The sequence below is a fragment of the Oryctolagus cuniculus genome, chromosome 2 (assembly GCF_051225735.1).
Source record: "Oryctolagus cuniculus isolate XC-2025 breed Fujian yellow rabbit chromosome 2, ASM5122573v1, whole genome shotgun sequence".
NCBI classification, from domain to species: Eukaryota; Metazoa; Chordata; class Mammalia; order Lagomorpha; family Leporidae; genus Oryctolagus; species Oryctolagus cuniculus.
Window position 1 is genome coordinate 1,480,678 of NC_142868.1, and position 16,390 is coordinate 1,497,067.

General features: G+C 53.6%; 1 protein-coding gene across 4 annotated transcripts in view; it reads left to right on the top strand.

The window, feature by feature from the left end:
- Positions 1-16,390, top strand: part of FAM193A (family with sequence similarity 193 member A) — a 154,399-nt gene that overhangs the window by 81,257 nt on the left and 56,752 nt on the right. For all 4 annotated transcript variants that reach the window (XR_016228478.1, XR_016228479.1, XM_070067973.2 and 1 more), the window contains exons 6-7: positions 9,558-9,682; positions 11,151-11,298. Coding sequence is in view for 2 of the 4 variants with exons in the window: in XM_070067973.2 (XP_069924074.2) it covers positions 9,558-9,682; positions 11,151-11,298 (273 nt within the window). In the remaining 2 variants the exon portion in view is untranslated. The remainder of the gene's footprint in view (positions 1-9,557; positions 9,683-11,150; positions 11,299-16,390) is intronic.

The following is a 16,390-nucleotide window of genomic DNA, read 5'->3' on the forward strand; positions in this document are numbered from 1 at the left end:
CCCACTGCTCACGGTGGGCTGTGTAGGGGAGACCCACCACCCACTCACTCACGGGTGGGCTGTGTAGGGGAGACCCACCACCCACTCACTCACGGGTGGGCTGTATAGGAGAGACCCACCACCCACTGCTCACGGTGGGCTCTGTAGGGGAGACCCACCACCCACTGCTCACGGTGGGCTCTGTAGGGGAGACCCACCACCCACTGCTCACGGTGGGCTCTGTAGGGGAGACCCACCACCCACTCACTCACGGGTGGGCTATGTAGGGGAGACCCACCACCCACTCACTCACGGGTGGGCTGTGTAGGGGAGACCCACCACCCACTCACTCACGGGTGGGCTGTGTAGGGGAGACCCACCACCCACTCACTCACGGGTGGGCTGTGTAGGGGAGACCCACCACCCACTCACTCACGGGTGGGCTGTGTAGGGGAGACCCACCACCCACTCACGGTGGGCTGTGTAGGGGAGACCCACCACCCACTCACTCACAGGTGGGCTGTGTAGAGGAGACCCACCACCCACTCACTGACGGGTGGGCTGTGTAGAGGAGACCCACCACCCACTCACTGACGGGTGGGCTGTGTAGGGGAGACCCACCACCCACTCACGGTGGGCTGTGTAGGGGAGATCCACCACCCACTCACTCACGGGTGGGCTGTGTAGGGGAGACCCACCACCCACTCACGGGTGGGCTGTGTAGGGGAGACCCACCACCCACCTACTGACGGATGGGCTGTGGAGTTTTTCATAATTGCTTAAGTTTTATGTAAGGTTAGTTTTGGGTGCTTTTTTAGTGGTAAAACCACATTTTAAAACTAGTAACGAGTGGTCCCTAAGGTTTTCAGCATGATAATCTCTGACTCTGAAGTTGATGGACGCTCCCTAACAAACTTCACGCACACTGTTTGGGAAGCACTGCAGGAGGCTGGCAGCCTGAGCCGCGCCTGGAATGACCTTGGAGAGGCTTGGGGAGCAGGGAGGTAGGGTCATGCTGGTCCTGCCTCAGACTTGAGTGCACCGACAGGGCCAGGCTGTCCTCGGTGTCGCTTACCACACTGCCTCCCACCTCCCCCAGCTCTGTCCTTCAGAGCTCCAAGTCCAGAGCCACCACCTTCACTCTGCCCACCCTGCATCCTGAGAACAAGGGCCCAGGTCCAGCGCTCTCCTGCCTGCCCGGCCTGGCGGCCTCCAGCCATCCTGAGGAGGGTAGAGCAAGCCAGCAAAAGTAACCTACAACATGCTTACGGGAGCAAATTCCTTCCATTTCTATGGGATATTTTCTTGTAATTAAAAAAAAAATCATCAGTTCTTAAGCACAAAATATAGCTATGTGATCAGTGTTTTATTTCACTTTGTTTACACACAGAAACCACTGTGATTTCCAGTGGCACAGCAGAGTGTGTGCCTGGAGTTACTCCTTTCTCTAAGGGAAACAGATACATGTACAGGGTAGCATAAGATAAAATATGTAAAAACATAGTCAAGATGGTGTGAGAGGGAAGAAGTCCTAGCGGTGAAAAATCAGTTGAAAGCTGGAATCCTTGAGACATGGACGTGCTTAAAAGCCGACGTCTGCTTCAAGGATTAGGAGATAGAACTTCGGTCCAGCCCTGGTTGGGATCAGCTCGTAACGCAGGGCCCACTGATGATGAAAACCACAGCATGATGGTGAAGGAGCCAGTGGCAGCTGAAGGGACAGCTGGCTGGTGCAGCAGGGTTTATTGCCCAAGGGCTCGTGGGCTGGACACGTGCTCAGAAGGTATTTCACAGGGGCACGGGGCTGCTGTCCGCTCAGGCAGTCGCGGGAAGCCTTTGAGCAGCTGGCGCGGTGGCCTGGTGGGCTAAGTCTCCACCTGGGCGCCGGCATCCCACATGGACACCGTTCATACCTCGGCTGCTCCAGCTCGCTGCTGTGGCCTGGGAAAGCATGAGGGGTGGCCCAAGTGCTTGGGTCCCTGCACCGGCCATTGCAGCCATTTGGGGAGTGAACCAGCGAATGGTCCTTTCTCTCTGTTTCTCCCTCTCTCTGAACTCTGCCTCTCAAATAAATAAATACAATCTTTAAAAAGGAAAAAAAGAAAAAAGAAAGCTTTTGGGAGGCTTGACCTTCAATCTGACCTCAGAAGAATTTGCATAGGTAAAACCTCTGGAGTGAGCAGCGCATGGTGAGGAAACATCACAGAATGCAGCCAGCGTGCAGGACACGGCAGATGAGAACCTGCAGGTGCACCAGGCACAGCTTTATATCAGAAATAGAAAGGCGCTGTGTTTACTGTGTTAAGGAAATACAAAGCTTTAAGATTATGAGTTAAGGATTAAAACTCTGAACAGTGATTATTAAGATTTGCTTAAAAAAAAAAACCCTAGAAATAGAAAACAGTGCGTTTTTAAATAGCTTATTAATCTGTAGATTGAAGAGAACTGGTGAGTCGGAAGAAAGAGCTGAAGGAGTTCTGCAGACTGTAGCTCTGAGAGCCGAAGCCCAGGAGCGCAGCAGAGCCCCGCGTACACCGTGAGGCTCCTCACCCGCCAGGCTTCAGAGCACAGTTAGAGTGAGGTAGGTAGAGATGGTGACTGACAGATGTCCTTCATTGTTGACACCAGTCTGAGTCAAGGAAGCCTGTCAAATTTTTCAAATAAAATAAAATTTAAAATCATTGCCTAGGGAATGGGGTTGTGCCATAATGGGCAAAGCCACCACCTGCAACATTGGCATCCGCTGTGGGCATAGTTCGTGTCCCAGCTGCTCCATTTCCAATCCAGCTCCCTGCCAGTGGCCTGAGGAAAGAAGCAGAAGATGGCCCAAGTGCTCTCTCACATGGGAGATCCAGGTGAAGCTCCTGGTTTCTGGCTCCTCACTCCAGCCTGGCCCAGCTCTGGCCTTTATGCCCATCTGGGTAGTGAACCAGTAGATGGACAATCTCTCTGTAACTGACTTTTAAAGGTCAAGTGAGCCTTTTTTTAAAATTCTACTTTATTTTTTAAGATTTATTTACTTGAAATTCAGAGTTACACAGAGAGAGAGAGAGAGAGAGAGAGAGAGAGGCCTTCCATCTGATGGTTCACTCCCTAATTGGCTGCAACGGCTGGAGCTGCGCTGATCAGAAGCCAGGAGCCAGGAGCTTCTTCCAGGTCTCCCACGTGGGTGTAGCAGCCCAAGCACTTGAGCCACCTTCCACTGCTTTCCCAGGCCAAAGCAGAGAGCTGGATTGGAAGAGGAGCAGCCGGGACTCGAACTGGCGCCCATATGGGATGCCAGCACTGCAGGCCAGGGAGTTAACCCACTGCGCCACAGCACTGGCCCCAACTCTGACTTCCAAATAAATAAATTAATTAAAATCCTTACCTAGATGTAGCGACATCTTTGGAACATCAAAGAAAGAGTCATCTCAAAAACAATATGGATGTTTGTTTTAAATCGTATGATGTTCTGATTGCATAATTGTGATTTCAAGACAGAGACTAACGCCAGATCTCTGCCCTCTCCGATTCGTGGTTAGCTGTGTTAAGTCACACTGGCTTCCTTGTGCCTCTTTTTCTCCCTTTCCTTCCACCTCCTCTCTTTAATAAAGGAGCTCAGAGCAAGTCGCAGACATTACGCCTTTTTGTCTAAGAATATTCTAACACACATCTCTGAAAATAGACATTACATTACATTATGTCGCCAGTCCATCATCACACCCATGAAAACTAGTAATTTCTTACTGTCAAACAATGCAGTCCATCTTAACAATCACATTGTGGTGTGGTGTTGAGGACTCAGCAGCCTTTGTGTGTAGCAGCTTTCTTAACTGTGCTGCCCAGTGACCTGTGCGGAAGAACTTCCAGACGGGTTTAGGAGATGGTCTGTGTCTTGCAGCAGGTGGTTCTCCGGCCCCTTTATGCTTAAACATTGAGGACTCAAAGAGCTTTTGTTTGTATGGCTTATATCAGTGTTTACTGTATTGAAATTAAAACTGGGAAATTTTTTAAATGTTTGGTAAGCCATCTGAACTTATTAAATAACATAATAGCATATTCTTTTTAAAGATTTATTTTATTTATCTGAAAGTCAGAGTTACAGAGACAGAAAGATCGTCTACCTGTGGTTCACTCCCCAAATGGCTGCAACAGCCAGGGCTGGGCCAGGCTGGAGCCAGGAGCCAGGGGCTTCTTCAGGGTCTCCCACATTGGACCGTCTTCTGCTGCTTTCCCAGGCACATGAGCAGGGAACTGGATTGGAAGTGGAGCAGCCATGACACAAGTAACATATTTTACATTAAAAAGTAACTTTTCAAAAAAAGATTTACAAGAGTGGTACCCTTAACGGTTTTGCCAGTCTCTTTGTTGTCCAGCAGTTGGATTTTTCGGGGATGCGTCTGTGTCACAGGTGGTCTGTGTGCGTCTGTGTTGAGCCTGCTGTCGCAGGTGGTCTGTGTGCGTCTGTGTGGAGCCTGCTGTCACAGGTGGTCTGTGTACGTCTGTGTCGCAGGTGGTCTGTGTGCGTCTGTGTTAAGCCTGCTGTCACAGGTGGTCTGTGTGCGTCTGTGTCACAGGTGGTCTGTGTGTGTCTGTGTTGAGCCTGCTGTCTCAGGTGGTCTGTGTTGAGCCTGCTGTCTCAGGTGGTCTGTGTGCGTCTGTGTCACAGGTGGTCTGTGTGGAGCCTGTTGTCACAGGTGGTCTGTGTGGAGCCTGTTGTCATAGGTGGTCTGTGTGCGTCTGTGTTGAGCCTGCTGTCTCAGGTGGTCTGTGTGCGTCTGTGTGGAGCCTGCTGTCTCAGGTGGTCTGTGTGCGTCTGTGTGGAGCCTGCTGTCTCAGGTGGTCTGTGTGCGTCTGTGTCACAGGTGGTCTGTGTGCGTCTGTGTGGAGCCTGCTGTCTCAGGTGGTCTGTGTGCGTCTGTGTTGAGCCTGCTGTCTCAGGTGGTCTGTGTGCGTCTGTGTTGAGCCTGCTGTCTCAGGTGGTCTGTGTGCGTCTGTGTGGAGCCTGCTGTCTCAGGTGGTCTGTGTGCGTCTGTGTTGAGCCTGCTGTCTCAGGTGGTCTGTGTGCGTCTGTGTTGAGCCTGCTGTCTCAGGTGGTCTGTGTGCGTCTGTGTTAAGCCTGCTGTCTCAGGTGGTCTGTGTGCGTCTGTGTGGAGCCTGCTGTCTCAGGTGGTCTGTGTGCGTCTGTGTCACAGGTGGTCTGTGTGTGTCTGTGTTGAGCCTGCTGTCTCAGGTGGTCTGTGTGCGTCTGTGTGCGTCTGTGTCACAGGTGGTCTGTGTGTGTCTGTGTTGAGCCTGCTGTCTCAGGTGGTCTGTGTTGAGCCTGCTGTCTCGGGTGGTCTGTGTGCGTCTGTGTCACAGGTGGTCTGTGTGGAGCCTGTTGTCACAGGTGGTCTGTGTGGAGCCTGTTGTCACAGGTGGTCTGTGTGCATCTGTGTTGAGCCTGCTGTCTCAGGTGGTCTGTGTGCGTCTGTGTTGAGCCTGCTGTCTCAGGTGGTCTGTGTGCGTCTGTGTTGAGCCTGCTGTCTCAGGTGGTCTGTGTGCGTCTGTGTTGAGCCTGCTGTCTCAGGTAGTCTGTGTGCGTCTGTGTTGAGCCTGCTGTCTCAGGTGGTCTGTGTGCGTCTGTGTGGAGCCTGCTGTCTCAGGTGGTCTGTGTGCGTCTGTGTTGAGCCTGCTGTCTCAGGTGGTCTGTGTGCGTCTGTGTGGAGCCTGCTGTCTCAGGTGGTCTGTGTGCGTCTGTGTTGAGCCTGCTGTCGCAGGTGGTCTGTGTGCGTCTGTGTTGAGCCTGCTGTCTCAGGTGGTCTGTGTGTGTCTGTGTGGAGCCTGCTGTCTCAGGTGGTCTGTGTCTGTGTTGAGCCTGCTGTCTCAGGTGGTCTGTGTGCGTCTGTGTGCGTCTGTGTCACAGGTGGTCTGTGTGTGTCTGTGTTGAGCCTGCTGTCTCAGGTGGTCTGTGTTGAGCCTGCTGTCTCAGGTGGTCTGTGTGCGTCTGTGTCACAGGTGGTCTGTGTGGAGCCTGTTGTCACAGGTGGTCTGTGTGGAGCCTGTTGTCACAGGTGGTCTGTGTGCGTCTGTGTTGAGCCTGCTGTCTCAGGTGGTCTGTGTGCGTCTGTGTGGAGCCTGCTGTCTCAGGTGGTCTGTGTGCGTCTGTGTTGAGCCTGCTGTCTCAGGTGGTCTGTGTGCGTCTGTGTGGAGCCTGCTGTCTCAGGTGGTCTGTGTGCGTCTGTGTGGAGCCTGCTGTCTCAGGTGGTCTGTGTGCGTCTGTGTGGAGCCTGCTGTCTCAGGTGGTCTGTGTGTGTCTGTGTTGAGCTTGCTGTCTCAGGTGGTCTGTGTGCGTCTGTGTGCGTCTGTGTCACAGGTGGTCTGTGTGTGTCTGTGTTGAGCCTGCTGTCTCAGGTGGTCTGTGTTGAGCCTGCTGTCTCAGGTGGTCTGTGTGCGTCTGTGTCACAGGTGGTCTGTGTGGAGCCTGTTGTCACAGGTGGTCTGTGTGCGTCTGTGTTGAGCCTGCTGTCTCAGGTGGTCTGTGTGCGTCTGTGTGGAGCCTGCTGTCTCAGGTGGTCTGTGTGCGTCTGTGTGGAGCCTGCTGTCTCAGGTGGTCTGTGTGTGTCTGTGTTGAGCTTGCTGTCTCAGGTGGTCTGTGTGCGTCTGTGTGCGTCTGTGTCACAGGTGGTCTGTGTGTGTCTGTGTTGAGCCTGCTGTCTCAGGTGGTCTGTGTTGAGCCTGCTGTCTCAGGTGGTCTGTGTGCGTCTGTGTCACAGGTGGTCTGTGTGGAGCCTGTTGTCACAGGTGGTCTGTGTGCGTCTGTGTTGAGCCTGCTGTCTCAGGTGGTCTGTGTGCGTCTGTGTTGAGCCTGCTGTCTCAGGTGGTCTGTGTGCGTCTGTGTCACAGGTGGTCTGTGTGCGTCTGTTTTGAGCCTGCTGTCTCAGGTGGTCTGTGTGCGTCTGTGTGGAGCCTGCTGTCACAGGTGGTCTGGGTTGAAGTTACTGAGGACATCCTGGTCCCACACAGAGACAGCTGAAAGAGCCGGGCTGTATCAGGAGCCTTCTGCGGTCACTGTGGCCTTGGAAACCAGATGACAGCTTCGGAGTGTCCCGAGGGTTGCAGCTGGGATCTGAGTCCCAGTCCTCTGCTGGGCTGGCCCCCTTTGGAGTGGATCCTGCTCTCCTGCGTGAAGGTCCAGCATGCTGTGTGGGTCGTTTAGACTCTCCCCTGAATGGTGCAGCTCTGCCTCATCTGACACATCGCATCGTTTGGTATTGAGAAATGACATGTCGGTGTCAACGCCGACCTCGGCACAAAGCACAGTGGCAGATGCAGTTTTCCACATTTCTGGCTTTTTCTTGAAAGTTCAGATCTTGGGAGGAGCCACAGACAGTGTCACTTACCTTCACAGCAGCAGGGCTGCTTGCTGTGTGAACTCTGCCAGCTCCTTCCCTGCTGGCCCTGCCTGGCTCCCTGTGGCCACCCCAGCCCCTGCTCTTCTGACTGCATCAGATAGAAAGAACGGCACCCAGAAATGGGCCTCTAATGGGAAACGCACCTGTGGGCCCCTCCCCTGCTGCCTGAGGAGCGCTGTAGCAGGTGTTTGTGACCATGCGGCTTTGTGACCCGCCGCGTGCACAGGGCCTGTGCAGTGTAGACCTGGCTGAAGCTAAGACACGTGTTACTGTAAACATCTTCGTGCCTAGCAGGGTGGCATTCCGGGCCTGGGCCGACTTCAGGAGTTGCCATGCCCTGGTCTCCTGAGGCTGTGGGAGGTGCTTCCTGGGAAGCAGTGATGGGTTCACATCTGGGAGGAGAACGGGAAAAGCACTCGAAATATTCACAAGTGAAGGTGTGAGGTTTTCTGCAATGTCGCGCAGTCACTGCTGAGCCTAGCAAACCCAGGCTGCTTAGCTTCCTGCAGGGTCGCTGGTGTGCTCTCTGCATCTTCTCTGCCTGTTTGTTTCCAGGAGCAGAAATTTATGACTGTGACTTGTTCTCTCTGCCCCTCTGCCGCCTTGGTTATCAGGTGACAGAGTTACGGGTGTTCTGTGTGATTCATTGACGAACTGTCCATTCGGCTTGACTGAGCTGTGAACGTGAGCAGCCCACCAGTTGCAGTGACTGAGCAGCCTCGTCCGAGGAGACACATTCTGATTCGTAGTCACAGTTCCCAGAGCTGTCCGTGTGTGAGTCAGGAGCGTTGACCGAGATGTCCCACAACCCCAGCACAGCTACACACGTGGAGCTCACAGGCAGGAGCACGGGCTCGGTGCACATCGCTGTAGCAAGACTGTCACCTGTGAGAGCACACCAAGGAGAGGCGGAGGTGCCATCAGCTCCCTGATCTTGCCCTGAGACAGTGCTCTTCTCTGGACGGCACCCTTGGTGAAGCCTGGGTCCTCCCAGAATGGTTTCACAGTATTATCCGCATTTATAGGAAGGAGAAAGACCTTCCCCTTGCCAGGGCATCACTACATCTTCCAGGATGGGAGGTCCCGCCCTCTCTTCCTTTCCTCTCTTTCTCTCTTCCTCTCTTCCCTTCCCTTTTTTTCTCCCTCCTTCCCTTCCTTTCCTTTCTTTCTTTCTTTTTTTTTTTTTTTAGATGTATTTCTTTATTTGAAAGGCAGAGTTACAGAGAGAGAGAAAGGTCTTCCATCATTGGTTCACTGCTGAAATGGCCACAGTGGCCTGAGCAGGGCCGATCCTAAGCCAGGATCCTGGAGCTTCTTCCAGGTCTCCCATGTAGGTGCAGGGACCCAAGGACTTGGGTCATCTGCTGCTGCTTTCTCAGGCCACAGCAGAGAGCTGGCTTGGAAGTAAAGCAGCTGAGACTTGAACCGGTGCCCATATGGTATGCCAGCAATGCAGGCAGCAGTTTCATCCACTATACCACAGCACCAGCCCCAGAACGGGAGGTTTTTGTTGTTGTTTTTGTTTCTTTTTTTTTTGGATAGGCAGAGTTAGACAGTGAGGGAGGGAGAGAGAGAAAAAAGGTCTTCCTTCCATTGGTTCACCCCCCAAATGGCCACGATGGCCGGCGCGCTGCGCCGATCCGGAGCCAGGTGCCTCCTCCTGGTCTCCCATGGGGTGCAGGACCCAAGCACTTGGGCCATCCTCCACTGCACTCCCGGGCCACAGCAGAGAGCTGGACTAGAAGAAGAGCAACCGGGACAGAATCCGGCGCCCCAACCGGGACTAGAACCCAGGGTGCCGGCGCCGTAGGCAGAGGATTAGCCTAGTGAGCTGCGGCGCTGGCCGGGAGATTTCTTAAAATAAACAAGGAAATTACTGTTCTTTGCCATCAAGGAATTTGTATGCATTTCAGCTGTTTGAATAGCATGGCTTCCCCTACACCTGACAGCCTGATTGCAAGACGACCATCAGATGCTGCGGCCGTCCCCGCGCGTCCCGTCTCTCGCGTGTGTGGATTACCTGGAAGGGAGCGGAGGCTGAAGGGCCTGTCATCAGGGCTCAGGCTCCATGTGTGCTCTGGGACCTGTGGTGTGGCCGCCCTCTGGGCCTGTGTGGAGGAGTGTAGCTAGAGAGGCTGGCTGGGAATTTTGAGTCTGCATCAATTTACTACATCTCGTATTTATCTTTTCCTTTTGTATTAGGAAAATGAACATCTGAAGAAGTTCCAGGTTACCTGGGAACTGCACAACAAGCACCTGTTTGAAAATCTCGTCTTTTCCGAGCCGCTTCTGCAGAGCAACTTGCCGGCGCTGCTGTCCCAGATCAGGTATCAGGCTGAGCCCGCGGCCACGCCTCACGCCGCGGAGCGCGGAGTTCTCGGGGGGGGGGGAGTAACAGGCCGAGGGCGAAAACCTGAGGGGGCACGCAGTGCAGCTTTCCAGTGTACACTGATGGAAAAGGATTAACATTCCCATAAATAAGAGGAAGGTAAATGCCGTGCTTTGCCTGGACAGTACGCCACACTCAGCTTGAGGGGCAGTGGTGGGTTTGTGCTGTGGCTCTTGACAGGTGGGGGTGGGAGGAGGGTGGAGGACAAAGGTCTGAAGGTGCCCAGGAGCTCCCAGGCCACGGCTCTTAGGGACTTGACGCACATTGGCAGCTCTCTTCCGTGTCCCCTTGGTACTCCGGACCCTGTCTGCATCCTTGTTCACCCGTGTGTTCTGAGCCCCTGGTGGTCTCAGCTTTCACCAGGCCAAGCGTGCCGAGTGCTGGGCCAGTGAGAAGATGCAGCAGGCTGGGGGGTGCCCTGAGTCACTGGCATCACTCAGCAGAGTGGTCGCCTGCAGAGACAGTGTGAGCTGCCACAGCTCTGCAGGGGGAGGTTCTGAGCCCTGCCTGAGCAGTGGGGCACACTCCCTTCCACACTGCAGGGGGAGGTTCTGAGCCCTGCCTGAGCAGTGGGGCACACTCCCTTCCACACAGTAGTTACAGTTTTTAGTTACAGTTTTTGCAGGTGACCCTGCAAGGGGAAAGGAGGTCAGAGGAGAGGCAGCCACTGCCTCCGCTTCTGCCCATGAAGAGATTTTGATTTTAGAACAGCTGTGTTGTTTGCTTTTCTTATAAAATTGCTAGATTGTCATTACAAATATATTTCTGAAAACAGAGTAGATACTGTAAATAATTGAGTGTTTCTTAACAGTTTTTTTTCCTGTATCCACACATAACACATGTTGAAGCATGGTGCTTACTCATGTTTGCCTGACACTGGGCATACTTTCATTTCAAAGCATGTACATGTGTGCATACATATACATATATGAATAGTACATACGAGTGTGAATGGACATGATTGTGGAATTTGTGACCTGTGCCTGGTTCCCTAGTATCTTTTTGTGTAGGTGAACCGTGGTGTATTTAAGTGATTCCCTATGGGTAGTTTCTGGTGCTTCATGTGAATTATGGTACTTTCTAACCTTGCACATAATCTTTTTACTCTAGATTTGCTATAAATGTTGTCTTTGATTCTGGATAACCCTGATCAAGATGTCTTTATTCCGATTATTTTAGTTCACATATTGACATGTTTAGGAACTAAGAAAATGCTTTTCTTTAAAAAACCTATCTTTATTTGAAAGGCACAGCTGACTGGTAGCTCTCGCAGCAGTGCCGTGGTGCTGTGCTGTGCTGTGCACCCCTTTCAGCCCTGGGAGGGGGCAGCAGCAGCAGGAGGCACCTCTGGGTCTGGCTCAGAACCCTTAGCTCTTGCTTTTGCTACAAGGCGTCCTTCCTCCCAGGCTAGGAACCACCACGCACGACACCTGCAGTGAGGACACGTACAGCACCTTGTTACAGAGGTACCAGCGCTCCGAGGAGGAGCTGCGCAGGGTGGCAGAGGAGTGGCTGGAGTGCCAGAAGAGGATTGATGCCTACGTGGATGAGCAGGTGAGTGCCAGCTGCAGGTCCAGTAAACTGTACGTCAGCCACTGACTGTCCAGAGGGGACGGACGCTCTGGTGCCGCAGATGGCCATTGCCTGGGGGTGCTTGTGATGTGGTGGCAGTGGTTGGTTAGGTCCTTCCCAGGTGGGACACGCCCACTGTCATGCAGGCTACTGCCCATGCTGTGTGTCCTGTGCGTTGCCGTGGCCCTGGCAGGGCTGGGGAGAACTTGTTTTGTGATGTCTTCAAAGTGACTGTATCCCTAGGTCATGTGTTTGCAAGCACACACTTTGTCTGAAGCTGTAGCTTGTCACTGACAGGGATTCTGGTCGGCCGCTGTGGGTACAGGACAGAATGGAGCAGGCTCAGGATGTGCAGGGCTTGCGAGAGGCGGCTGATGGACAGTGCAGCACCACCAGCTGCAGGAGCACCTGTGCAGCCTCCGCTCGTGAAGCCTTGCATGTCCAGGGAGCCGCCCCTCTCTGCCACCTCCGAGACAGCAGCCCAGCTTCAGGAGCTGCCTGTTCTGGTCTCTGAGGGGCCTGGGCTAGGGGCAGGCAACTGTAGCATCTGTCCAGAAAGTGGTGGCCTCAGCATGCCATGTCCTCGGGTGTGGCAGTAACAGGGTCTTGGGGTCTTGAGCCCCAGAGAGGACCCTGCAGTGGCAGGTGAGGCCAGTCCACAGGGCAGATTTGCCCACGAGTCCTCAGGCCTCTCCTGGCGTTCAGGCTCCCACCCGTGTGTCATTTTATAACTCGTATGTTGCGTGTGCCATTCTTAGAACTGTGATAAATAGTTCCTTGTGTATGAATCGTGCAAGCCCGGTTAGTGGGCTGCCTACAGAGACGATCCCTGCGGCATCCGAGCCCTGGGGTTACGGAGAGCAAGGAGGTTGGAGAGGCTGTGAGATCTCTGGTTTACAGTGATGTTGGGTCACGAGTTGTCTGTAAAAAAGAAAAGACCGTAGGAAGAAAGGGAAGCTTGGACGCCACGCACATGGTAGAAGGAAGCTGGTGCGGTCCTGTGACCGTGAAGAGGGCAGTGAGGTGCGCGAGGCAGGAGCTTTGAGGTCGGCAGTGGAGACGGGCGCGCCGGCGCGAGCGCTGCTGAGCTCAGGCAGGGACCAGCGAAGAGTGCGGAGGGCTCAGCTCCCAGAGAGCTCCTGCCGTGGGGAACGCAGCTCTACCCGAGTGACCGCGGAGTCTCCATCCTGCCAGCGTCAGCTAAAGAGAAAGTCATGGAAACTCGCCCCCGTGGGACCCTGCCTGTCTTCACGAGGGCTGCGGCTCTCAGTCCATCCTCAGCAAGGTTACTGCCCTGGGAGAGGAGTGAGGCACCGTCGGCGTGGGTGCTTGTGACTGCAGCAAGCCCGGTGCGCTGCCTGAGGCCCTGCAGGGCGAGCATGCGCGGTGAGGTCCCTGTGGGGCGTGCAGCACACCCAGGCTGCACCAGACGCTGTTTGCTGTTGGCCCAGGGCGCATCTCGGTTAGGACTGGTGGCGCTGGTCGACGTGCACATGGAGAAGCTGAGTCCTGCTGCATCCATAGAGATCTGAAGTCAAGGGACAGAGCACGTGGAAGGCCCTGGGTTCAGCGTGGTGATAACTGGGCTGTCTGTCCTCTGGGCATCCCTGACCAGACTGGACCCTGCCAGGCAGGGGGGCATAAGAGACTTGAGGCAGCTCCTCTGAGCACCTGAGGTGTGACCACTGTGAAGGAGATGTTCAGCTTGACCCAGCCAGCTGCAGGGCATGGTATCAGGACACTGGCAGGAGTCGTGAGGACATTCTGTAGGGGAGGCGTCCCCACAGGACTGGGCTCGTGTGGTAGGCTGACACAGAAGAGGAGTGTGGGATGTGCCTGGACTGAGTGGCTGAGAGCCCTCCTGTGCTGAGGTGTTTGAGCCACACGCCACTCACATCCCTGATGGGGGCTGATGGCCTCTGTGCCCAGTGCTTCCTGCTAGTCCAGGTTTGCAGAGCACCCCCGGGAAGGCACTTGGCTGTGGGCCAGCATGCAGACGGGCCCACGTGTGTGTGAGCAGTGCTGGGCCTGGCATGCGCAGAGGATGCTGGCCTGTCACTAGAGGCCGAGGGTCTGGGAACTCCTCCACTTGGACTCCTCCTCCTCCCTCCCTTTGGCATTTCCCCCTCAGGCGTCAGTGCCATTCGCCTGAGTGACCTCCGACTTCCCCAGCACCTTGTGTCCATGTTTGTCTCTGAGGCTGTGAGTAACCTGTGGCTCTTGGGTAATTTCGGGAAAGTGATAGACTTAAGGTGACTTAGCTAAAGGCAGGTGGGCCTTTCCCCAGCACCGTGCCAGGCAGTGTGTCCAGAACTGCGTTGTCAGTGCCTGAGCCACGTCTGTGGGTGACAGGAGGCTCCTCAGGTCTCAGCTAGGCCAGGCCCTTCATTGCTGGACACATACAGAAGCCTACAGTAGCTACCCAAATTTGCTCTGTCCCAAATAATTAATTTTACTCAAAGTATGTGAAAGAAGGTCAAAGAGGAAGAGATTGGTTATTGTTTTTTTTTGGGTTTAGGCATTTTTATATTTTATATGAAAGGCAAGGAGAGAGCTCTCATTCCATCTGCTAGATTATTCCCCAAATGCCCATACAGCCGGTACAGGCCAGGCTGAAACCAGAGCCCTGAACCCAATCTGGGTTCCCCTTGTGGATGACACAGACTCTTAAGTTCTGTGCCATCACCTGCTATGACATTAGCAGAAAGCTGGATCAGAGTCAAGGAGCTGGACTGAGACCAGCACTGATGTGGGATGTAGGTGTCCAAGCTGGGCCAGAGTCAAGGAGCTGGACTGAGACCAGCACTGATGCGGGATGTAGGTGTCCAAGCTGGGCCAGAGTCAAGGAGCTGGACTGAGACCAGCACTGATGTGGGATGTAGGTATCCAAGCTGGGCCAGAGTCAAGGAGCTGGACTGAGACCAGCACTGATGTGGGATGTAGGTGTCCAAGCTGGGTCAGTCAAGGAGCTGGACTGAGACCAGCACTGATGTGGGATGTAGGTGTCCAAGCTGGATCTGAACCTCCAGGCCAATCGCCTGCCCCAAGGTGGTTTTTATGTATGTTACTTCTCAAACACCCAATTTGAATTCTGTACTAAGATAAAAAAAAAATCTGTTACTTTTCCTGTTAGCGCATTTGAAATAACTTTTTACTTAGGCAATAGTCGTATGACTAGCTATGTGAAAATTCTTTTCCCCAAAACTGCAGACATATATAAGGAAAACTGGCGCCAGTATTGAATCTTTCCATTCAAGAACATGATTTGTCTTTCTCTCATTAGCTCATTTTCTGTGTGTGTCTTACTGAGATCACAGGCAGCATTTGACAGAGGTGCGGGCTGTTAGGAGCGGCACCTTCGGGGGAACTGGTCGCTGCGCTGTTGCTGCTGGGACTAGGAACAGGTGCCGCCTCCACCCCTCGTCAGCTCCAGCCGTGCTTCAGTGGCTGACGTGGTGTCGTCTTCCAGGGTTTCTTCTCGTCCTTTTCAGCATTTGGACGTGTTTTGTGCTGCAGGCAGACCCTCCTACGTGGAAGCACTGATGCCAGCCCTGGGGTCTGGGTGCTGACTCCAGGGAGTGTTGGCGGTTTCACCGTGAACTTTGATGTTTCCCTCACAGACCTCGATGTTTTTAGCAAATTAAAGAAGTTTACTTTTGTTTCTGCTTATTTTTTTTACAACAGAAAACTGGGATAGATGTCAGATTTGTATGACTGCTCTCCTTCCTCCCCACAGTCGGGGCTGGTGCCAGGAGTTCAGTCCAGGTCTTGCACGAGAGTGAAGGGACCCAGTCACTCCAGCCATGACCTGCTGCCTGCCAGGCTGGAGTCCGGAGCCGAGCAAGGCTCTAATGAGACACTGCAGTGCAGTGAACTCCTGCCCGTTATCTGTGTTACATGAACTGAGAAACTAGCTTTCCTAGTTTTTTTTTTTTTTTTTTTAAGATTTATTTATTTTATTTGAAAGTCAGAGTTACACAGAGAGAGGAGAGGCAGAGAGAGAAAGAGAGATCTTCCATCTGCTGGTTCACTCCCCAGTCGGCTGCAATGGCCAGAGCTGTGCCGATTTGGGATTTGGGCCATTCTCTGCTGCTTTCCCAGGTACATTAGCTTGAGCTGGATCGAAGTGGAGCAGTTGGGACTCGAACCAGTGCCTATATGGGATGTCAACAATGCAGCCGGCGGCTTATCCACTATGCCACAGTGCTGGTCCCCTGATCGATTTTTGCAAGGAGGAAGAACAAGCAGTATAGATCTGCTACCTTTTCAGTAAAAATATTTACTTTACATTTATTCATCTGTTTCACATTTCCCTTACTTCTTTTTTGTTTGTTTTTGACAGGCACAGTTAGACAGTGAGAGAGACAGAGAGAAAGGTCTTCCTTCCGTTGGTTCACCCCCCCAAATGGCCGCTGCGCTGCACCGATCTGAAGCCAGGAGCCAGGTGTTTCCTCCCGGTCTCCCATGCAGGTGCAGGGCCCAAGCCCTTGGGCCATCCTCCACTGCCCTCCCTGGCCACAGCAGAGAGCTGGGCTGGAAGAGAAGCAACTGGGACAGAATCCGGCGCCCCAACCGGGACTAGAAACCGGGATGCCGGCACCGCAGGCAGAGGATTAGCCTAGTGAGCCGCGGCGCCGGCCATCTCTTACTTCTTAAACCAGATTTCCAAGTAGATTTTGATTAGGAAGCCATCTACGTTATTTAGTTAAAACATCATGGGCATGTGTTCCCAGAGCTGGGGAAGAGTGTGAACGGGTGGTGTGTGTGCTCATGGCCAGTCGCTCCTGCTCCCCTTTGGTCAGAGGCACTTTCTCCACCTTCACGGGACGTGCTCCTCCCTCCCGTCGGGCAGCCTGGTGACTGTTTCTAGGTCAGAAAATGACTTGTGATTGCTTTAGAGTAAGTCAGGTAAGATGCCGAAACAGAATACCTGTCAGTGTGTTTGTGGCATTCTACCTTTGTTCGCAGATGATATTTCTGTATTTATCATTTTAAAAAAATCTGCAGCCAGCGCCGCGGCTCACTAGGCTAATCCTCCGCCTTGCGGCGCCGGCACACCGGGTTCTAGTCCCGG